The following is a 24501-nucleotide window of genomic DNA, read 5'->3' on the forward strand; positions in this document are numbered from 1 at the left end:
TTTGTATTTTATTCTGGTTTGTCAACTTTTATTTTACTTCAGTTCCTTGTATATTCTGTATTTGTCTTTATTTAGTGTTTGTTTCCTTTGTAAATATATTCCCTGTTGTTCTTTCAGTGAAGAGCTTTGATAAGGAGGAATGTACGACATAAATAAATTGCTTCATTATTATTATTATTATTATTATTATTATTATTATTATTATTATTTTTACTAGCTGTGTGTGCCCAACTACGTTGCGCGTGTTAAAGTTGTCTGTGAAGGGCTCCCTGTTTAAACGCGGCTGCCAGTCGTGAACTGGGCCCTTCATCGCACAGCATTATGATTTTTTATAAGGGAAACAAAATTACAAAAAAAAACCCTTGGACATTGATTCAATAGGAACGGCCTACTCGGAATCACTGTCCGAATAGTAATGATGCAGTGGTGGAGGCTGGTGTCGACGGTAGATTTGAACACAGATGCTGGTGTCGACAGTAGTTCCACCACACGTTGTCCAATTTCACAGGTTGCTTTGTGGCAATCCAAAGAGTAAGAAAGAACCAATGCTTTTTTCTTGAACTCCAAATGCCGACTGATGGAAAATCACAGAAGTGTGTCCGACTTATATACTCTGACTGCCGACTCCAAGAAGTGGGTGAACATTCGATTTGGACGAAGTGCTGCCAACTACAGTCGATAGAAACACAAAAAACCACAGTCTTGACAACGAAGCAGGTGTCGACGCCAGATCTAAACACAAAGAGTGGTATCGACAGTGTTTGTAAACAAAAGTAACAACCAAGGCAGTGTCAGGAGAACATGAATTCACGGACAAACAAAGATCAAGATCCAAATGAAGATTATATATAAAGATTATTATTATTGTCTTCCTTATCTCATCGTGGGACCCGATCACTCATATTGGCCGACTTTAACATCACCAGTTAACCCAATTCATACGTCTTTCTATTTGAAAGGAAAATCATAAAACTGATGAGGAGGTAGAAGTGCAAACTCTACACTGACAGCAAGCATTCATGGGAAGTGTACATGGACTTCATCAGGCAGTAGATCTAGCCACTGAGTCATTGTGCCATCCCATAATACAACTAGAAACAAAAATTGTAAATCCCAAATGCACACTGACCTTCAACAGTGAGTGAGACCTGAGTGTCATCATCTGTTTGTCCAGAGTACACATAACACTTGTAGAGATGATCATCAGAAACACGGACATTTCTGATTATTAGAGACACATTGCCATTCTTGAGGTTGTCTATGCTCAGGGTTCTTCTTGTGTCACTCTGTAGCCTGATTCCGTAATTGGCGTATAACAGCTCTGGTGTCATGAAGTCAGTTGTAAACCACCTCACTTGAAAGGCCTCGGCATCAAGAGCTGGTGAGAGGGAGGCTGGCAGGACCACATCTTCACCAACATAAGTGACGACGGGCTTCGAAGGACCGACAACGATGAAGCTGTCTGGAAAGGAAACCACAAGAGTGGAGTGAGGACCAGGATGTGATTTGTAAATTAGAAGAAATGACAAAAGTTAATGAAAACCATGTTAGCCTACTGATAAATGCTTCATTATCATTTCATCTTTCTGACTTCTTGTAGAATAAACTGTCCTTAAATTATTTTTCTAGGTTTAAACTATTGCAAGACATAAAACAAAAAACAATTAAATTCTTTCTCTTACTTTTTTTTGACAAACCAGCTTACAAATAAATAAATATTCTTTGTAAAGAGACATGCTTCTGCTGAACTTTACTATGAAGAGAAATGTGTAAATAAATAGTACGAAACATTTAGCACACCTAAAAATTAACAAAATATAACCAGCCACCCATACCTGCCCAGGAGATATCTGTGTTGTGTAGAAACAATAAGATAAGAAGAGTCCATCGCATCTGAAGGTTCATGGCTGGAACACAAAGAAGAGCTCATTGTACCTGTGAAGTCAGCTCCTCTGACAGACTGGTGTGTAAAACAACTCACAGATCAAACTGCGTCATCTACACTTCACATGACAGGAGCAGAGACCACCATTTATATCATTTGTGTTTACATGTTAATAACCCAAAGGGCCTTAACTGACATTCTTAGTTTGATTTACTGCCTGTGCACTTTGGTGGACGTGAAGCCTCTCCACTCGACTCTCAGCTCTTTTATTTTATTATTTCTATTTATTATCTTATTGATCTTTATGATAAGCGCACTCTCTCATCCCAGTGAGCTCACTTATCTAGTTTGGTTTTAATCATTTCTACCACAATGGCACAGGAATGACACTCTGTCATCAAACTGGCAGACATCGGTGGTACAGCTGTGGTCTGTCACATCCACCTTTGTCTTATTGTAGCCCCCCAAAACACAACAGCATCAGACTGGCCCACCCAGTGGTCACCAACTGGAATTTGTTCTCTTCTTCTGTCGTTATTGTTATGGACTGGTGAGTCCTAGAAAGTATGAGATTCACTTTAGAGAGATGACCAGGAGATGAAAGAGGAAAGCAAAGCCGTTATGAATGTAGGAGGACATTTCCTAAATAAAGAACTGAGGCCAGCAGAACAGAAAAAGGGGAAAGTCAAAATGTGAGGTGAAATGGAAAAAAGTTCAGAAGCCTAAAAAACAAATGTTGTCTACTTCGGCTCTACGGTATAAAAAGGTATTTGTGAAAGGTATTCCTTTGCTCTATATACGTATAATTTACAAGCTGGACACCATTATTTTATACCAGAAGAATTGTGACATCGAGTGACATGTCACCAGTACTCCTAGAATGGACAATGAAAATCTGCTGTCAACACAACATGGTGGTAACCATCCCAAAAAATGATACAAAATCTCTGTATAAAAATGAAAACATTGAGAAAAACAGTATGGAGAATAACTAAACCTTTAAAAATGCAAAATTGATGGACTAAATTCAGGTAACAGTTCATTAACTATAAAGGTCTACCTTGGGTTGGTTGCCATTTTATTCATGAAGAGTCACAGACATTGCAGTTTGCCCAGAAGTGACAATCCTGGATCTTTTAAACGCCTCTTGGAACTCAGACAGGCCTTCAACACTCGACATCTACAGCGTCAGATCACAGCCTCATCAGACTGGCACAACTGGTTCTCACTCTTAGTGCTTTCTCTTTCTTATTTAACATTCATTTTTCCACCAATTCAGTTGAGTCTTTTGCAGATCACAGAAGTGAGACCTCCAGTAAACGCGCTCATATCTTTGTTGATTGAATGTAATATTGTTGTTCATTTTACACTGGCTGCTATGCTGTATATGATGTTCATGTTTATTATGTTAGCAATGCCATTTGATACTAAACTTAGGTACAGGACTTCATTAACCAATTCATTAATTTCTAGCTTTCTCACACATGTACTCCTGATGTGTCTTCACCGCCCACCATTTCATGAAACACAAGACTCTCAGTTGTGCCTGAAGATCCAGTAATCAAACCAACAAGGAGAGCCTGATAGCCCAGTTGTTCCCTGCTTATTTCTACTTTCATCCTAACACACCTTGATGACACCGTAAACTGTCTGCACTCCTGTTTCCCCATTCATGATTATCACCATACAGCACAGTCATATCTCATAATAAGTTCTGAATCATTTCTAGTAGTGACAATATGCTGGAGACGATCAGTTCTTTGCTTTTGAATTGAAGGAGCTGAAGGAGCCTGTGGTGGAGCTGAGGCTAACCTACATCTGTAAAATCCTGATCAATGTTCATAATGTTCATTAATGTTTGTTGTGGTGGTCTTGACTCGAGTTACTTTTACTGGACAAGCTAATTCATGAGAGCACCCTGATTTTATACAAAGACCTTCTGCTCTGCTCATGGCTCCTTCACTAAACACACACTTAATCTGCACGACCTCAATGTAAACTTGTGTAGCATAAGCCAGTTACACGTTACTGAGTCAGCCTCAAAATTAAAATTCTTATCACTCACAACCTAAGGATTAATTTCTAACAGCAATGTAATAAACGTCCATAATGTCTCCACTTACTGCTTTCACTTTGTTTTCTCTCCACTTTCCCCATTTAGAGCTCACACATCACGAGGATTTGTCCTTCATCAGGGGTCTGTGAACTTCATGCCCAATGTGTCAGTCTTTCATGTTCTTAATGTCTTATAAGTCTGTAGAAGGAGAAGATGGCGTGTAATAAAATAAAAGGAGTAGTTTAAAGTGTTCCTCCTCTGATTTATTTCTCTTCCGTTTTTAAACGGCAGCCTGCCAACACTGACACGCCTGAGTCTTAAAGTGACAGAAACACATTAAAATAAAATGGCCTGTGATCTGACAATAAGACCCTCAGCTTTTATCAGATCTCATGAGAATTCCAAGGTTTTATGATCTTTTTTAGAATATTTAACAAAGCAGGGCACACACTTATCACCCTTTGTTCAGATTAGAAGCAGACTTGTGGTATGAGGATCACATCAGCCCAAGTAAGGAGAGGAGAGCAGAAGAAATCAAAATGGAGTCAGGGCATGCACTTGATTTATTTACAGAATAAAATACATTGCTGACCTCCTCAAGTGGTGCAAAACAGAAACACAGGGAATAAGGAAAAAGATGTGGAAGTTACAGTCTGTAATAATTTGATTAAATCCAAAGCCAACAGGATATCGTCAGTGGGCTTCTTCTCAAAACTGGAAGAACAAAATGTATTCATGAAATACAACAAAAAAACAAATAAAGTTGTAGAAAAGAGAATCTCACCTCCTGCTGGTGAACAACATCTCAGTAAGCGTTGGGTTTGATTTGACGGGGCTCATGTCTATGCTGTGAACTCAGAAGCAGTGAAACCAAACTTAACACTTCCTAGAAAATCAGAATCCACAGAATGAAGCTCTTTATGACATCTAAAGACGGCAGGAGTTTGTTAGCAGGTACAGCTTAGAATTGTGAGGTGGACTGTCCATAAAACTGGAGAACTTCATTGGTAACACTGAGGATGTGTGAGAACATGTAAGCAGTCGTCATCCTTTACACTCGTTCAGTTTCAGTGCTGATATTATTTTAGATTTTTTATTAATTATGAAGTTTCCATTCAGTTAAAGCTCAGTGTGCCCTGTGGTCACATTCTGACTCTCTGGTGTCCTCCATTGCCTCATAGAAATTCACTGGCAGCCTTTGTCAGTCACAATAATACTACTACTTCTAATAATAATAATATACATCTTACTTATGTAATGTCTTTACCATGCTCATGGAGTTTGCTTCTAGAAGTTGCTCTGTAGTTTTGTCTGAAGGTTGACAGTTCTGAAATATGCCTCAGTTTATATTGTCAGACATTTCAGATGCCACCTGCATGAGTGCCTTTCCACTTCAGCACACGTTCTCATCCTTGATATGGAGACCTTGTTGGAAGTTGTTGGACTTCATTGAAAAATCTTTAAGGAACATCTTTAGTATTTAGTAGGATATAGAGGACACCAAAATGGGGCAGAACAAGAACCTGGAGAAAATACAAGCAAATGCTCTCGGCTAGGAGCAAAATCCAGAACTGATTAACTAAACAGGAGAGCAAACCAAAAAGCAAAGTAACAAATGAGATAAAACACCAAAAATCCTAACACTGCCTTGAGAAATCGCCCCAAATGAACGCTAACAGCATTGATCCAACTCTGGGATAGAGAGATGTCTGCTGTGCCTTCTTTAATCAAGATGACAAAGACGCACACTGTGGCCATGAAAAACCTTACAGAACAGCAGCCATCACCATAAAACACAATTCAGAATGATGACATTACTGTCATAAGGACATAGAAGATTAAACAATCAAAAATGTATACAAGATTCCTCAAAAAGAGCAAAATGATTACTAGACATCCAAAGCACAGAACTGACGTATGTGATGTTTGCCTGAACTGCTCCATTTTTATCTTTACCAGTAATTTACAAAGTGATTGAATTGTGTAAAATGGGCAGGCCAGTTTATTGTCATGACTTGGTGTGATTTCCATTCCTCAACTGACACCAGTGTTTATTTCTGTGTTGCTAGGGGTGTGGCCTTTGAGGTCATGACCCCTGCGTAATCAACACGACAGAGTAAGAGGACGACTGTGAGTTCAAATCCTTATCTGATCTGTGGATAGCAAATCTCTGAAATATTAAAAATGTATCTTCGTGCTCTTTTCTCTCATGGACTCTGTTGTTCTCTTGACCATAATTACTGAGCTTTGATTTAATTCCACTTTCTACCTTTTGCTTTTTTTATGCACATAAGTTTATCTGCCAGATGACAGACAAAGCATTTATCTTGTAGTGTCCCTTCTGAGGGGTGGTATGGTGGCACAGTGGTAGCACTGCTGCCAAGCAGCAAGGGGATCAGGGTTCACGTCCCAAGTCCTCCCAGCGTGTAGTTTGCATGTTCTCCCCGTGTCTGCATGAATTTCCTCCCACAGCCCAAAGACATGCAGGTTACGTGATTGGCGATCCTAAACTGGCCTGTGTGTGTGTGTGTGTTTGTCCTGCGATGGACTGGCACCCTGTACAGTCTGTGTTCCTGCCTTGTGCCCAATACTGCCTGGAAGAGGCTCCAGCAGACCACCGCGACCCTGTTCAGGAATGAGTGGGTGAGAAAATGACTGACCGTCCTTACTAAATTTTATTCGGCATATTATTTAACTGAATATTTTATTCCATCCAAAAGCCACAACTTCTTCCTTTACTTCTTCTTCATCATCACCCCAAAGTGTCAAAGTGTTAGGATTTGGAAATTGGTTTCATTTATTTCTTACTTCTTTATATTCTGTTTTTTGTTTTTCGTGTTGCAGTATTTGTTTCTTTTGATTTTCATCTTCAAGCAGTAAAATGTATTTCTCAACTCCATTTTAACATTTCTGTGGATGACAACTCCATTTTGTAGGTCTGTCACATTGCTACGTGAGGATGGTCAGGAGTGTGTTGTGTGTGACTTCACCGTTGCAACTCCATACATTTTTTTTCAGCCAGGATTCCCCCTGGCTGGGTTCAGATTCATGTGTTATGTCTGTTTTGTTCATTCTTGATTCTTTTACTTCTCTTAATGTTACAATTGTTGATGATGTGCATTATTTACTGCTTGTGTCTATGTATGTATGTGTTTTGTGTGTTTGTGGGGGTCCCAAAGGGAGGGTCTCTCGCAGTTCCTGGCAGTTCATTTCAAATGTGCTGGGGAGTTGGTGAGAGTTCTCCTGTACTTTTGTGGTGTTTTTGTGATTCTTGTGGATTTCTGACCTTTTATGGTTTGTTTTCTCTCCGATCTTTAGATTCTGTAAGGAGAGTTGGTTTGTTTTCAAATGGCCTTTTGCAGGCACTGCATGTTTATTGTGCTCTTCAGCGCTTTACATTGTAACAGAGCTTTTGTGAAATAAATCTTATATTATAACAGTCCTGCACTTGCCAGGGTCTGATGGTGGTATCCCCCTCTAGTGGGTATTTTATTGAACTGTTTGGGGCCTACTAGCTTTGAGCACCTCAGGTCCTATCAGTAATGGTCAGCGCCTTGCACTTTCTGGTTATATGACATTGAAGATCCAAACAAAAACTTTGAGCGTGTTCTTTGAGATTAGTTGTTATGGCTTTGGAACTTTTCTGCTCAGCATTTCGACTTTCAATTTGGCAAGTTTCACGTTTTTTATTTGTCACATTCAAAAATCATACAGGAGTACAAGATGCAGTGAAATTATTTATCCTGGCACATCCCAGACCTTGTCTAGAGAAAAAAAGCACAATACCTGAAAATACAATACAATACAAAATAGAAAAGTAGAAAATTCTAATACAATAATAGCAATACAATAATCTAATAATGCTGTTTATATCACAGCAGTGGCGGCTGGTGAAAAAAATTTTGGTGGGGACGCTGTTTTTTAGGGGACAAACTGAAGCAGCACATACCTATTATAAAGTGCTATTCACATCTATCTAACAATTGTATAGTGCCTTTCACATCTACGTATGTATTATATAGTGCCCTTCACAATTATCTGTCTATTTATCGATCTTCTTGTCTGGTCATTCCACACGCTCTCATGGTCAACATCATAGTTTCAGTGCACATCTTGGCCTGTCCAGTACCACACTCATAGGACAAATCCTGCTAAAATGTATTATACCAGTTCCACCATGCTGCCCAGTCTGATGCCAGCTTTCCCATTTCTACTGTGCTCCACAACCTCAGTCCATGACTTCCACAGTCCCCTTCTTCTTCCCAATCCAAATCTTATTCTGTCTCCACTAATACGAGTGTCCAGTCCTTGGACATTTCCACTGTACTCCATAAATCCACATCATACAGTCACTAGTCCTCTGACTTTGCCCAAGTCTAACATCCCAGTTTATCATTTATCATACCCAGAGAGTCATTCCCAGCCTAATTTTATTCTACACTTGCTGCCCGTCTGCCCAGTCCTATGCAGGTTTCCAAGGCTTACTTCACCAGGGCACAAATTCACATTGTAAGATCCACAGACCTCTCATCTTCAAACATAACTCTCCCCCCTACCTGTCTTGCACTTCACCCACAGCACAAGTCCAACCTGAACCTCATTCTGCACGTTACAATCAGGATACTTATATTTCCTTGAACATAAATTTCTCCCTCGCTTTCCTTCAGGCCTGAAAATTTCTGATTAAATTGAGTTATTTCACTAAGCCTGGCAAAAAATAGCCTCATGCTATTGTCTAGATGAGTGTTTCCCAATTTTGTTTTTCTGTAGTGGCACACTTTTTGTAACCAGAAATATCCCAAGGCTCACCACCATCTTAGTACCCACAAGCACATTATATCTCACACATGTGCTCATCTGCCCGTAGGTGCAGGACTACTGGAGAAGCCTGAGATCAGCATTTGCAGACACAGAACTTAGTGACCACTTTGGTGGACGTGTCTGAAGTGCTTGAAGGGCTGTGACCACTAAGCTCCTTTATGCCAGCTTCTCCAGAGAGAATTGCCAGTCAGTCCTCCTCAGAGGAGTCTCGACCACCCAAGGAGGTTGTGAATTTTCATTGATTTCTGAAGTTGCACTTGAAGATGCCATTGCCGTAATGTCGCGCTCGCTTATCTGTAGTTATGTTAATGGCAGTTTCAGACTGTGAACCATTGATGTGAACTTGAAACATTGTGTCATGATTGTCCAATTGAATTAAATTTAAAAAATCTCAAAACAAAACTAATTTGCTGCCAATAAATGTGAGAGCTGCGTCCTTAGAAAAATCTGAAAGTAACCAATTAAAGGGCAGCCTCAGGTCTCCTGCTTGCCAAAGGATTCAGGACTCTGTGTGGATAGCGCTTTGAGTACTGAGAAGAGCGCCATATAAATGTAATGTGTAACGGTCGACCGGAATATGTGTTATGTACCTGTAAGTTTGTACCTTTTCCCATACCTGTTTTAGTGGTTCGCCTTTATGTCAAGGCCAGCCCTTGATACAGAGGGAGGGGAGCTCCTGGCTTGGAGGGCCAACAGACTGTACGGGGAGGAGCTATCCGTTTTTTAAATAGGTGGCGGGAAAAAAGAAGAGGGCAAGGAGAGAGGAGGAGGAAGCCATAACAGAAAAAGGCACAAGGGAAAGGATTAACACTCTTGGATATCGTCAGGTGAACCCGGGTTCATTGAAAGCCAAATAATTTTTTCTTTCGAGAGGAAGGCATACGGGAGAGGACTTGACGGACCAGCACTAGAAACTGTTAATCAAATACATTTCCCGGAATATGATATATGGTCGGCGCCTCATTTCCCCACGCTAGACGGAGCTCAACGCTACGGTTCAGATAAGACTTTAAAAAACTATAAATTCATTGTTCTTTTTTTTTGTGTTTGCCATCTGCTAAAGTCCTTATTAGTAATGTATGTTTTCTAGGGTTTGTGTTGTGATTTTGTGCGGGGAGGGGGAGCGCTGCAGCGCGATATTATACATATAAGGTTTTCTGTTGTTGTTGTTGTCCCGGTGATAATGTGTATTGTCTATCAATAATCATTTCAACTTTATCCTGCTCCTGCTGGTGTGTCTCTATAATTTGAAGTGGTGTAGTAGAAAGTAGTGTTGGTCACTCGCGCCCCGGATTATTTAATTATTATAATCGTGCCGGAGCTGAGAGCGGTACAGATTATTGGTGGCCCGTACGGGGAGCCGGTTGACTAAATATTATCCACCGTATTTCTTTTTTGCCACACACAAGCCGTCAGGATGTCGACTGAGAGCACTGAGCAGTGGTTTGCCGACTCTTGTGCAACGCCGGAGCGAGGTGAATTGCTAGGTCGCCACGTTACGGTCAGAGCACAAGAAGAGGTGGATGAGGCAGCGAGCCTGCTAGACACTTTATATATTTCAACTCCGAAGAGCCAGGGTCAGGAATTTATGGATGCCTCACTGAACTTGCAGCCCCCATGGGCAGAGGTGCAGGTGCAGCTGGACGAGCTTCAAGTCCGGATAGATGAAATGAGTGAAGGGGCGGTAGCTCGGGAAGAAGCTCTGCATGGATACGTGGATTCGGCGGGGGCCGAGTTGCGGGAGTGGGTTCATGTACGTCTAAGAAGTCTGGAACAAAAGCTGGTAGACTGCTTACTGCGGCGCGATCAGCAATGGGAGGTAGAAATACAGGACGCGATGAGGAGGAGTATTACTACGTACTTTCAAACTCCGCGCCGATCGACGCTATTGGTGGAAGCGCGGCCATCCTACTCCTCTACTGCTGCAGCTGCTGTACGGCTGGAGTTTCCAAAACTGGAAACCTCCTGTAAATCGGCAGAGGTGCTTCAATTCATTGAACAAGCAGACGCGTTTTTAGAACTGCACCCATTAACGCTAGCTGAATTGATGGGCTTCTTGAGTACGTCTCTACAGAGACCAGCGCGCCACTGGTGGCAGGCAGAAAAGAATAATATTAAGGACTGGGCATCTTTCCGTACGGCTTTTTTGGAGGCCTTCTTACCTGCTGACTACCAAACTGAAGTCGAAGAACAGCTCCTGGCCGCTCGGCAGGGTCCATCTCAACCCATCAGAGACTTTGTTTACGAATACCATGCGCTCTGTCTAAAATGGAACCCCAATATGTCAGAAGAACACATGGTTAGACGCATTCTGGGTGCTTGTAACCCGCGGCTTGCGGTAGCACTTAGGGGCACGGTGAGTTCTGTACAGTCCATGGTAAAAATCGGATCCTTGATCGAGAAGGATTGGGCTGCTATGAGGGGTAAAAAAGATCCTCCCAGAGACACTTCTAGCAGGGATGCACCCAAGGTCAATTATCCGAAGAACAAGGACCGGTCAGTGGGGGCTGAGCTCACCATGTTAAGCGCACAGTTGCCCTTACTAGTGGTACCGGTGAGTGTGCGGGACATCATCGGGGATGCGGTCATTGATACAGGGAGCACGTTTGCCTTAATTAATCGCAGTTTGTGGGAAAAAATAAAGTTGCCCGGCGAGCTACTGAAGGGAGGCGGCACAGTAAAGTTCTTCTTGGCAGACGGGCGAGCATATGGAGATAGTGGCAAGGTTCGAATGCAGTTTAACTTGCAAAATATATCTTGGGAAGTCGAGGTGTATGTCTTGGAGGATGCATTCCTGTCTATGCCACTTCTCTTAGGGCTGGATTCCATCGTGGCAGCCGACATCATTTTACACCCAAGGACTCATGAATACGTAATGCCTGGAGGGGGGGTGTTCAGTTTTGAGCTAAGAGGGCGTGATGAATTACACTGGCCAAAAGTAAATTACTACTTTGCAGTACCAGTTAAAGATATCAGCCCTGTGGAGGAAAGCATTTGTTCTCAGCCCTGCGAGGTGCAACCTATTCTGAGGAGATGGCCCATGGTATGGACGGACAAACTTGGGCGTACGGAGGTTATTCACCATCATATATACACCGTTGATGAAGTCCCTGTCCGTCAAAGAGCTTACAGGGTCTCTCCTATGAAGAGAAAGGTTATCAAAGAGTGGGTTGATTGTATGCTGCTGGAAGGTATTCTTGAAACCTCTACCTCGGCCTGGGCATCCCCGGTGGTTTTGGTGCGTAAGACCAATGGAACCTTTCGTTTTTGTGTGGATTACCGTGGACTGAATGCCAAAACTACCAGTGATGCATATCCTATGCCCCTGGTGCATGAAATTTTAGAATCCTTACACAGCGCAGTGGTTTTTAGCACTTTGGATTTACAATCGGGATATTGGCAGGTATGCATGGGAGAAGACAGTGTGGCCAAGACTGCTGTGATCACTCCTGATGGCTTATTCCAATTCCGAGTAATGCCTTTCGGCCTGAAGAATGCAGGGGCATCTTTTCAACGCTTAATGGAACAAGTGCTGCGGGGGCTGATTGGGAAGAACTGTTTTGTCTATATTGATGATATCATTGTCTTCTCTTCGTCAATAGAGCAACACCTCCGGGACCTAAATGAGATCTTCTATCGGCTTCAGCAGGCTCAACTGACCCTAAACATCAGTAAGTGTCACCTCGGACAATCTCAACTTACCTTCCTCGGTCATGTGGTATCTGCAAAAGGTATTGGGGTGGATCCAGAGAAAATCATGGCCCTTGTGGACTACCCACCACCTTCGGACATTAAATCCCTTCAGCGTTTCTTGGGAATGGTGGGTTGGTTCCACAAGTTCATACCCAGATTAGCAGACACTGCAGACCCATTACATCGCCTGCTGAAGAAGGGAACCTCATGGCAATGGACTCCAGGGTGCCAAAAGGCATTTGAGCATCTAAAGAAACATCTGATGGAACCTCCAGTTTTGGCACAACCTATTCCACTGCTCACCTTCCAAGTCCAGACCGACACTAGTAATGTGGGGCTTGGGGCTGTATTAACGCAGTTCAAAGAGGGAGAAGAACGAGTAATTGCCTATGCATCAAGGTCTCTCCGTGGCCCCGAACTAAATTATTCAGCATCCGAGAAGGAGTGTCTCGCAGTCGTGTGGGCAGTGGAAAAGTGGCGTCATTATCTTGAGGGATCATTATTCGAGGTGTATACTGACCACCGTGCTCTGGCTTGGGCATTTAACTGCTCGAAGATGTCCTCACGACTCACCAGATGGGTTCTTCGTCTCCAGCAGTTCACCTTTAAGGTTTTTTATCGAAGGGGTTGTGGAAATGTGGTTCCAGATGCGCTGTCCCGGGTTCCAGAGCCTAGGGAAGTTTCGTCAATTGCCCTGATTTCGACTCGCCGTTGGGACCTTCCACTTGACGTATCAGATATAGCCCGAGCCCAGGATAACAGTCTGGTTTGTCGGGAGGTAAGGGAGAACTCTGGGTCACGGACGGGACGCATTCATTTCCAAGAACTCCAAGGGATATTGTATCGCTGTGTGCCATCGAAACTCGGGGGTGAGAAATACCAACTAGTCGTCCCCGAGGCTCTTCTTCCAGAGTTCTTGGCTTATTTTCATGACAGCCCTTTCGGCGGTCACCTTGGCAGATTGAAGACTCTAAAAAAGATATTAGAGGTAGCCTGGTGGCCCACCGTGAGGAAGGACGTGTGGAAACATGTGAGAACCTGTACCATATGCCAGCAGTACAAAAACCCACCTGGGCTTCCGGCAGGACAACTGCAATCAACAAATATCACTGAACCAGGAGAGATGTGGGGAATTGAGATTATGGGTCCATTACCACCAAGTAAGAACAAGAGGACCGTCCTGGTAGTGGTGGTAGATTATTACTCTAAATGGGTGGAGCTTTTTCCTTTGCCAAATTCAACAACTGAATGGCTGTGCTCCATCCTAAGGAATGAGATGTTTACCCGCTGGGGGGTTCCAAAGGTCATCGTTTCCGATAGAGGTCCACAATTTACCAGCTCTGAGATGGAAAGTTTCATGAAGGAATGGGGGGTAACCCATAAGAAAACCACAGCCTACCATCCACAATCCAACTTCACGGAGCGAGTGAATCGTACCCTGAAAACTATGATAGCCTCCTATGCTGGTACCCGCCACCAGGATTGGGATCAGAGGCTTCCAGAGTTAAGAATGGCCCTCAATTCCGCGTGGCATGAGAGTACTGGTGAATCGCCTGCTTGTTTGGCTCTCGGAAGACAGATATTGGGTCCCCTTGAGCGGCTTGTCACTCCCCCAACTCCTGATTCATTCCAATATTGCAAAGTTTTGCAGTTAGAAAATTTAAAAGATATGGTTAAAGAGAGATTGGTGCATTCCAAGGCTAAACAAGCCCGGTTTTACAATAAGCGCCGAAAGAAGGTTACATATTCTGAAGGGGACCGGGTTTGGCTGAGGACACACTACATCTCAAAAGCATCATCCAGATTTACATCTAAGCTAGCGCCAAAATGGTTTGGTCCAGCCACAATATTAAAACAATTAGGGCCCGTTAATTACCAAGTCCAATGGCAAACTGACAGTAACATGAAAACAGATACATTCCATGTGACCAACATGAAACCCTACTATGCCCCCATGGAGGGTTTGGGGAGGGGAACTCTGTAACAGTCGACCGGAATATGTGTTATGTACCTGTAAGTTTGTACCTTTTCCCATACCTGTTTTAGTGGTTCGCCTTTATGTGCAAGGCCAGCCCTTGATACAGAGGGAGGGGAGCTCCTGGCTTGGAGGGCCAACAGACTGTACGGGGAGGAGCTATCCATTTGTAAATAGGTGGCGGGAAAAAAGAAGAGGGCAAGGAGAGAGGAGGAGGAAGCCATAACAGGAAAAGGCACAAGGGAAAGGATTAACACTCTTGGATATCGTCAGGTGAACCCGGGTTCATTGAAAGCCAAATAATTTTTTCTTTCGAGAGGAAGGCATACGGGAGAGGACTTGATGGACCAGCACTAGGAACTGTTAATCAAATACATTTCTCGGAATATGATATATGGTCGGCGCCTCATTTCCCCACGCTAGACGGAGCTCAACGCTACGGTTCAGATAAGACTTTAAAAAACTATAAATTCATTGTTCTTTTTTTTTGTGTTTTCCATCTGCTAAAGTCCTTATTAGTAATGTATGTTTTCTAGGGTTTGTGTTGTGATTTTGTGCGGGGAGGGGGAGCGCTGCAGCGCGATATTATACATATAAGGTTTTCTGTTGTTGTTGTTGTCCCGGTGATAATGTGTATTGTCCATCAATAATCATTTCAACTTTATCCTGCTCCTGCTGGTGTGTCTCTATAATTTGAAGTGGTGTAGTAGAAAGTAGTGTTGGTCACTCGCGCCCCGGATTATTTAATTATTATAATCGTGCCGGAGCTGAGAGCGGTACAAATGAATTATTCTATCGACTTTCCTTTAGCTGGCATCCTTCATTCCATAAGCAGTGGCATTCACACTGAAGTTAAACAAGAACAAGTCTGAGCCAAATGGCTGTTAACATGCGCTGACACCAGGCACATTGTGCACATACACACATTTATTTCAGGATTATTTTGCATTACCTAATTCATTTAAGTAGCTTTTTTAAAATATTTGGAGGGGGTGCACTAGAACTTCCACTTTTTACAGTCTGAAGGCATACGGGTAGAAGCTCCTGCAGAGTCTCTGAGTCCGGCTTTTCAGGCTGCAGAGTCGTCTGCCTGACTTCATCATCTTAAACAGTTTATTACTGGGATGGCTGGAGTCCCTGAGTATCCTGGGAGGTTTGATCAAATGCTACCTGATGAAGATATCATGTAGCGTGGGACATGGAGTCTCAATGGCGCACTGATCTAGGGTTAGGAAAATTCAAGTCAGTAAGACATGCTGTATATTACTACAATCAGTTTCAAGTTCTGACCGTCTGTCTGCACGATTTGATGAAGATTGTGAAAATGTCTGCCAGGGGTTTCTTTCAATTCCAGGATAAAGAGAAGTAACTTTTAAGACTGGCTCTATTTCTGTCAAGTGAAAGGAATCCCCAACCTAAAAATTATATCATTGTATATGATACTTACCCCACGTGTTTTATAGTGATGACTGACAAAGAATGAGAATCTCATGTTTTCATGGAGAATGGAGATAAAAAGATCTATGAAAGAGTGACAGTTTATGGTGACCAAAGCTGTACCACAGCAAACAATGGCAAAAATGTCCACAAAGAAAACAAATCTCACATTACTTGTGTTGTTTAATGTACACATCAGTTCTTTGGTTGTATGCTCATTATGTGCAGAATACATATAAATATTGCTAAATAAACGCTGGTTGAGATTTTGAGTTAAAGAACAGGACCCTAATCAATGGGTTTGGGAGAGGTGGCTGTTTGGTTCACATGTGAAGGCCATAAACACAGAACTGTACATTAAGGGACCAGGACAAAATTACAGGTAATACTAAAACAAGAACATACAAGGGAGCAGGGAAATATTACAGAATTCACAAAAAAATGAAACAACTACTGCTCTGTCGGTATCAGAGGGAGGCGCAGATTTATTTTATTATAGGGATTGGAAGACAGAGCAAGAACTTAAGATGTAGCAATGAGTCAAAAGTGAGGAAATTAGAAAATAAGTAAACACCCCAAGATATGCCATACGTAGTCAATAAGGATAACAGTAAGTAGAAATAAAAATCACAAACCAATTCCAAAGCCAAGTCACTTTGTAAAGTTGTAGCTGATCTAAATCTGGGCTTGATTTATAACCTTAAAACTATGAACAATGGCGCACTTTCTTCATACCAGTCTTTAATTATAAATGCCAAAAGCATGCAGTGCTGGCGATGTTTCATAAAGCGACCTCCATTCATAACAATGGAAACAAAAACGTAACAATAACAATATCTGTATCCTTCCAAAGAGCAAATTTAACAGAAACGATCATGTTGAGAGAATCCCTGATGCTCAAAATGTCCAAAAAATAAATAATAATCTTTCAATAAAAAATTATCAGAACTGGAAAATGTTTTTGTTGTACTAAATATTATATTTTCAAATGTTTGTAACAAATGGACTGTCCTAAGACTATGCAGTAACTGTAACAGTCGTATGTGATCTGTCAGCACACTGACAAGACGTGTCTAACAGGCAAACCAGGAGATGCCTGTGAGCTAAAAGAAGAGTCAAAATCAGGAGATCAAAAGTAAACAAATAAAAAGCCAAAGCCTGAGATCAAATCGCAGTCAAAAGTACAAAGCAAAGATCTTCACTAAAAAGACAATCAAAGGTACATTTTAGAGAAGGTTTGAGAGGGTTTTAAATCCGCAGTTCATATACGCAACTGAAGCTTCAGCCAAACTTTCAACCGATCATGTCGATTAGCAGAAGTCATGACATCTGAGGTCACAGTCCTGACAACACAGGACACTGTCCTAATGATGAGCTAACAAAATGTCATTGGCAGTAACAAACCAAACTGGTAGCCAAAATGGTTGAAAAAAATTAAACATTATGGGTAACAGAGAATCAAAAAATAATTTTCAGAAATTAATTCTCTGACACAGAAATAACCTTAAACAAGTGTAAGGTCAAACCAAATGGTGACAATCAGAGCACAAAAAATATTAACAAATATAATATCACAATAGAATGTAATTTGAAACTCACCATGGATGGACTGAAGATACCCAGAAAAATGCCTCCAGCTCCCCTGAAGTCAACAGAGATGATCATCAAAGAACTCATTAAAGCGTCGTAAGACAATCATCCTAAACTGTGAGTTTTCTTCAACTGTTTTCATATGGGGAATAAAAATCATATTTGCCTAAAATTGATTTTCATAACACATTCAATTTTTATTAATGATGATTTAAATTTCATCATTATTTGGTTTATTGTCATCTTGTCACCATTTTGTTTCTCATGGGCACCACCATTTTATGTGTTTGTTGTATGGGCAGCACAATCTTGTAACTTCTGGTGGCTGTGCTACTATGTGGCTGTTAAGCACATGACGCGTGTCACTAAGATGTATTACTTTGTGGTTGAGCTGCGTGGCTCCATCTGACAGCATCAACGTAATGCCTTAAATAAAGACACAGCGCTCCAGTCACTGACCATGTTTTGGATAAACACTAAAAACAGAATCCTTACTTTGTGTGTTTTGAATCTTGTCATTCTGGTTTTGAAACTCTGGCTTTTCCCCTTCTGTCTTCCATCTGCTCAGCATTCTGGTTTATGGTGATCAGCTTTTTGAACAGTAGCCATTCCTGTGTGTGCCGCCAGCTACAACACTCTGAGTCTTCTCCTTATGGTCTTGTGCCTTTGTTCACTTCACAATGACCTGTTTGTTCAGTGGCTGCCTTTATCACTAAAGGTTTGTGTTATCTTGAACTTTGGAAACAATTGAAAGCAATGGAATAAATAGTGCATTTTTGTTCTGCTTTTATTTAACGTACATTTCATAATCACATTTTTCTGTGAAAATAAGTCCACCAGGCAAGCCTTCCTTCTGTCTAAGAAAAGTGAAGACCCTTTTTATCTCTCATGTCCTGAATGTGGGCAGATGTGTAGAAACCTTCTCACTAATGGCATCTGTAACAGTTTTTTAATTAATGTAGGGAGCTGATGAATGAAATGTTTTATATCAAGGCAGTGTGGAGTCATTGCTGCTTGGAAACTGAATATTAGTCTTAAAAATGGACTAATTGTAAGGGAGCCAGCGCCCCACTGGTTACAACTGGTCACTCTGGGATAGACTATGAAAGGTTAGGAAAACCCAAGTGTACACTGAGAGGCCACACTACTGTGCAATTATAAACTTGTTTTGATTTCAACTTCAACATGTGATTACATAATAGAAGGTGCAAAATACCATTTGGTTTTTATTTGATATTGATTTTGTGTTTCCACTTTTTATGTCCATCAGGTGAGCATGACGACATCATTCTGTCATTGCATGTCACAATGTCATTAGTGGATGGACCTGATTTGACGTTACTGATTGTTGTCGTCATGGGTTAAATGTGTGTGATTTTTATTTTAGGGTTTGAATTTTGACAATTCTAGTTGAATCTACCTAGAAATTTAGGGGGTTAACCTGAAGATTCCCCTTTGATTTGTGCTCTTCTGAAGGTTTAGGAGTATCTGGACCAAAGCCATTTACAATTGTCATCTTTAAAACTGATTCATGGCCCCCACAAGGAGGTGCTCAGGCTCAGTCCTCCATGGTGTGCTAAGAGGCGCCTCTGGGTCTTTACTGTCTGCTGCTATGAAGGAAAGCAATGCTTCCTCCCGATGTCCCTAACTAAATGCCTAAACTGTTTAAGATCATTTTGCTATTTATTTATTTATTTGTAAATTGATTAATTGATTGATTGATTGTATAATTTACATGATCAACACGTCTCTGATCGAGGTAACTCTGTCTGGCTCAAGACAATATGGAGGACTTGCTGTAATGTCAGATCAGACCTAAACATTAAAAGAATCTCAATTGAATGTCTGCTGTCCTTCGAGTGTCCATCTCTAAGACTAATAATGAAATCTGATCCTTTCTGACTTATTGTCCTCTGTTGTCCCATCACTAACACACCTGTTGTTCTCATGTGATGCTCAGTCTTTTCCTTAGTAATTCCTTCCATTGATTTGCCTGTGATGCACATTAAGCTCACTGGCTCACAGTTACTTGGATCTGCCGATCCCCTTTCTGTAAAGGTCGACACACACAGAGACACTGAGCCACCATGTCTGTCTACGCGGCCTGTTTTCTTTATTTGGCACAATGTATTTAGGTTCAAATCAAACATTTTTAAAGTTGTTGAGTTCATTCAATTTCTTGTTCATTTTACACTACATATACAGTAAGTTCATGAACTTGATTGTATATTATTGTACAGTGCCATCAGTTGTATTATACTGTAAAGTCTGAATTCCTGCAGTACCACTAAAGTGCAGATTACAATGGGAGTACTGGGTGGGTCATACTGTACCGATTTGTTTCAATTTCTGGTGGAGATATTTTTGTACTGTTATGTTCTTATTGTTTAAGTTCAGAAATTTAGGTCATTCACACGTGTTTATGTCTCGTCTTATCTTCTCCCAAGTTCAAGCTCTTCTGTATCCAGATAGAATTTGAGATCCTTTCATGGCCTGACCCAAAAGTACTTTCTGTGGCAAACTTATACATTAATGGAGCAATTTAAAAATAGCAGAGCCACCCCCTTGAGCTACAGGACCTCCAGCAGCCCCTCATTTAACTGCTCCTGAGGTTGTTTATGGTGAGAAGTTTTACAAAAGAAGAGACTCACAGGACTGTTGTAACAGGATAAGCCATTAAATGAACAGACTACCAGAAGTGTGCAGTGTTACTTGTGAACATCTAAGTAGGCCCCTGAACATCTACGTCATCCACCTCAGCAGGCATCACACTGACTGAATGTCTCCACACAATCTCAGAGGCTAACATACATAATATGTGTACGATAGGCTGATTAATACATAATACATGTGGACGGGTGGAAGGATTGTAAAGCAAGTCCAGAAAGTATTGGGGTTCCAGTCCATTCACACGTTTTAATCCTTTAGGCAGGTTTAAACAAAACAGGCGCACAAGGGTGCAAAACACAAACTGAACAGAGTCAGAGGAAACTATCAGCAGGTAACTGGAGTGGAGTCCTACTGAGATGGGGACGTCAGGCTTTTATTGGTCTGCGAACAGAAGAGGTAGAGTCAGTTACCATCAATGGACAACTCTCAGTGCTGTGGGAAAGAGAAGATGTGATACCCTCTTGTACTGCCAGGGATTTGCCTACCTAATGAACACGTGTGACATTTGACATATGGGAACTACAAATCCCAGACAGCCCCATAACAGAGACTGTCACTGACAAAAATGAACTCATTTGATCTACCTGACTTGATTTGGTCTTCTTTACCTGCAAATTTCTCTTTTCTACATCTTGAGCTACAATCTATGTATGAAAATGTCAGTCAGTATCCAACCCGCTATATCCTAACAGAGGGTCATGGGGTCTGCAGGCAACATAGGACACACGGCAGGAACAAACCCCAGGCAGGACACCAGCCCACCTCAGGGCACACACACACACGCACTAACCACACACTGGGGAAAATTGAGGATCACCAATGTACCTACCCTGCATGTCTTTGGACTGTGGGTGGAAACCCACACAGACACAAGGAGAACATGCAAACTCCACACAGGGAGGACCCGGGAAGCGAACCCAGATGGGTCTTCTAACTGCGAGGCAGCAGCGCTACCCACTGTGCCACCATGCCGCCCTCTTTCTCTTGTAATTAACAATAATGTATTACATCATAAAGGTAATTAATTTATCACTGAAATATCACGTCTCAGATTTCTGTCTGCTGACTCATCCATTTTTGAGTCCATGGTTCTTGGTGAATGGGGCAGGCGGCCATCTTGACAGAGTCAGGAGTCAGTCCTGGATGGGGTACCAGCATTTCACAGAGCACACTTGAGCATGGAGTCTCATTCACGTACACATGGCCAATTGTCAAATCAAGAAATAGCCTTTGGTATGTGGAGGAAAAACAAAAAATGTCCAAGAACATAACTGTGCAGCCACAAGGAGACCATGCAAACTCCATGCAGACCAGGCCAGGGCTGGGGATTCAAACCAAGACCTTTGATTTATGAGGCCACCAATGCGCCACCAGGCTGCTGAGATATTCTTTTCAAAGTTGTACAAACCTGACAGTCCTGGATGCTGTAGGTGTGTTTCTGTAGGTCAATGGCATGCATAACATATTATAGCTTTCCTTCACAGGTTGATGATGGCACTTGTTGAGGGTCTGGAGGAATGCTTTTTATTTATTAATGTTGTAATGTGGTATATAAATATTGTATATAAAATATGACACATTCTACAGCAGTCCTAAAACACAACTCTATCTCCCTAGGTTGTAGAAGTCACGTGAATGTTATTGTCCAGCATCAGATCTCAGCTAAACAGGAGGACACACAGAGAGTGCTGGATTGAGATGCAGACGTCAGCCTGGTGGTGTGCCGTGTTGTAACTTTAACTTTACTGGAATACACACAAGTGTTTGTGTCACATTCACCTCAGTGTGTTTGCTTCATGTGAGGACACAACAATCTGCTTGTACCTTCAGATTCCTTCACTTCCACTTCCACTCCATTCCCTATCCTGGCAGTCCCTCCATGTTCAGATATTTCTTAACAAACCCCAAGATCAGGCCTGTCAAGGCACAGCCTCATCAGACTGGCAGTACTGGTTTTCTCATTTCTTTCTCTTTCTCGTTTTGTTGTTATCACCACTCAGTCAAATCCCAATAGTTACCAAGATGAAACATGCCACAGTCACTGAGACCACTTTGTTACTGGCTTTGTATCGCATTTCTGTATGTTTTACCAGGCTGTGTACCTGACTCGTATGTGGATTTGCTGCCACTACCCAGTCCCAAAGACCCCAGAGAAATTCATTACTCATTCTGTTAATTTCTCTCTCAGTGCTCCTGATGATGTATCTTCTAATTGGCTTCCTATCTCATCTGTCACCACTGAAAGCCTCCATGTGTGACTGACAGTCCTCCTTACTTCAGCCCCCAATTCAGTCTCCTAATATTCACCCCAACAGGCACACCAGACACAGCAGATCTGCTCCATCTTTGTTTCTTTCACCTTAACACTTGACTTTATTGAAGAATCAGCCACACGTGGTACACTGAAGGGTTCACTCACTTCTCTGTATGATACCACAGTCCTTAATATGAAAGTTACAGTGCAATCATATCAGATCGTGACGGCTTTAATACATTTCTAGAGGTGGGATGCTCTTTTGTATTTCTTATTACAGTAAAGTCATTAAATGCATTGGTGGATATAGTGAAGCTCACCCATACACGGAGGTTGACGTCAGTGGCCTGCAGCACATAAAAGTATTTTCATTCTGCACAGACTCTTCGTAGTGCTACAGACAGGACCTTCTCCATTTTAAACCTGAGAAATGTGCTCTCAGAACTCTCTGATCCTCTAAGAAGGCTCCTGCACTTAATCCATCTTTAACTGGCTAAGCCACAGCCCACCTAAAAGTTTCCCTGCTATTGTCCGCTGTGTAAGCAATGCAGTGAAGAGCCGAGGCGCTCCTGGCAGAGGCAGACTTACCTGCTCTCACTTTGTTTGGCCTCAGTGCTCTCCAGGGGATTTGTCTTTGATCAACAAGCTGGACGGCTCTCTGTAGAATCAGTCAGTGCACCTCAGTTCAAGTTATCAGTCTGTGCAAGAAGATGGCTGAGCACAATTAAACAAATTCTTCAATGTTCGCCACTTTAGTTCGTCTCACCCTTATTGTATTTCACTAATTTCTCTTTCACTTTAACAAGGCATTCAGCTGACAAGGCCTCACCTGAGTGTTAAAGTGAAAGAACACATTAAACTCCAAACACACTGTCTGCTTGATGTCTGGAAACACACACATTTAGTTTTCCTTCTACTAACAAAATAAAATCTTTTTTAATAAAGATACACAACAAGGGAGGATTCAAACTGTGGTGACACACAATCACATTATCATCAGGTACTATGATGGATGGTGTAACCCTAAAACAGATCTTTACAGGTGAGATAAAACCCCAAAAAAGTCAAATGTAAAATACCAATCACAACTGAGCCCCCTGTCTAGGGCAGGGCATGGTCTCTGACCACATCCATCAGGATTATTGGGACACCATATTTGAAACCTAGACAGCCGTTTAGGAGCGTGAACATCACTCAAATGGCCCCATGAATGATCCTCTGGACAATAACAATAATACAATACAATACGATACAATTTATTTTTGTGTAGCCCAAAATCACACAAGAAGTGCTGCAATGGGCTTTAACAGGCCCTGCCTCTTGACAGCCCCCCAGCCTTGACTCTCTACGAAGACAAGAAAAACTCCCAAATAAAGAAAACCTTGTAGGGAAAAAATGGAAGAAACCTCTGGAAAGGCAGTTCAAAGAGAGACCCCTCACCAGGTAGGGTGGGCATGCAGTGGTTGTCAAAAAAGGGGGTCAATACAACACAATACAATACAATACACAGAACAGAACACAAGTAATCCTCAATACAATAGAATAGTGCAATAGCAATATTACAAGTACAGAGCAGAATTTAACAGTAGATGATATCACATCATAGGATTTGGATTTGTTTAGAGTCCTGGAGACCTCATCCGTCAAACTGCCTCCCCCTATTGGCCATTCCACAGCTGAGTCAGCGCTGGGCCAGCCAATCCGATGAAAGGACCCCTCTACCCGATGATTCCTGTGATCCTCCATCAAAGATGACTTTACCTTAGGCAGGCAAAACAACTTGGCAGGTGGGCCGTGGCACCAAGTGGCACATTTGAGTACCGAGAAGAGAAACAGAACAGGTGAGGGTTTGTAACAAATTATAACCCCTCCAATGTACAAGATGCTCTGCACAATTACACAGACAACAGGGGTCTGAAATTGACTGAACTTAAAATCCTCTGAATTATCAACAGAGATAGAAGGAAGAGGAGGTTGAGGTTAGGAGCCCACGCTGATACAGCGCATTGCCACACTCACCACATGACAAATCAACTCAGGATCCACCGATTAGGACCCGAGTGCAGCCATGCAATGGGTGACACCTCAGCACCACACTAGTTCAGATGGAATGGAGCAGT

At 42.0% G+C, this 24501-nt stretch overlaps 2 protein-coding genes and 1 long non-coding RNA gene across 28 annotated transcripts in view; 1 reads left to right on the plus strand and 2 right to left on the minus strand.

Annotated features, from left to right (window-relative positions):
* LOC127527483 (uncharacterized) overlaps nt 1-24501 on the plus strand; it is a 1026648-nt gene that overhangs the window by 176793 nt on the left and 825354 nt on the right. The gene's annotated exons all lie outside the window — the stretch shown is intronic.
* The window catches only part of LOC114645023 (butyrophilin subfamily 1 member A1-like), a 355265-nt gene that overhangs the window by 176236 nt on the left and 154528 nt on the right, over nt 1-24501 (minus strand). For 9 of the 23 annotated variants that reach the window (XM_051926422.1, XM_051926396.1, XM_051926419.1 and 6 more), the window contains exon 1: nt 4009-4233. In XM_051926422.1, coding sequence (XP_051782382.1) covers nt 4009-4042 — 34 coding nt within the window. In that variant the 5' untranslated portion in view covers nt 4043-4233. Of the gene's footprint in view, nt 1-1129; nt 1463-1835; nt 1908-2329; nt 2443-4008; nt 4240-24501 lie in introns of those variants that run through there. The other 14 variants (XM_051926399.1, XM_051926397.1, XM_051926407.1 and 11 more) reach the window with 11 other exon arrangements.
* Nucleotides 1-24501, minus strand: part of LOC114644157 (butyrophilin subfamily 1 member A1-like) — a 339284-nt gene that overhangs the window by 90088 nt on the left and 224695 nt on the right. The gene's annotated exons all lie outside the window — the stretch shown is intronic.

The sequence above is a fragment of the Erpetoichthys calabaricus genome, chromosome 4 (genome assembly GCF_900747795.2).
Source record: "Erpetoichthys calabaricus chromosome 4, fErpCal1.3, whole genome shotgun sequence".
In the NCBI taxonomy this organism is placed as follows: Eukaryota; Metazoa; Chordata; class Cladistia; order Polypteriformes; family Polypteridae; genus Erpetoichthys; species Erpetoichthys calabaricus.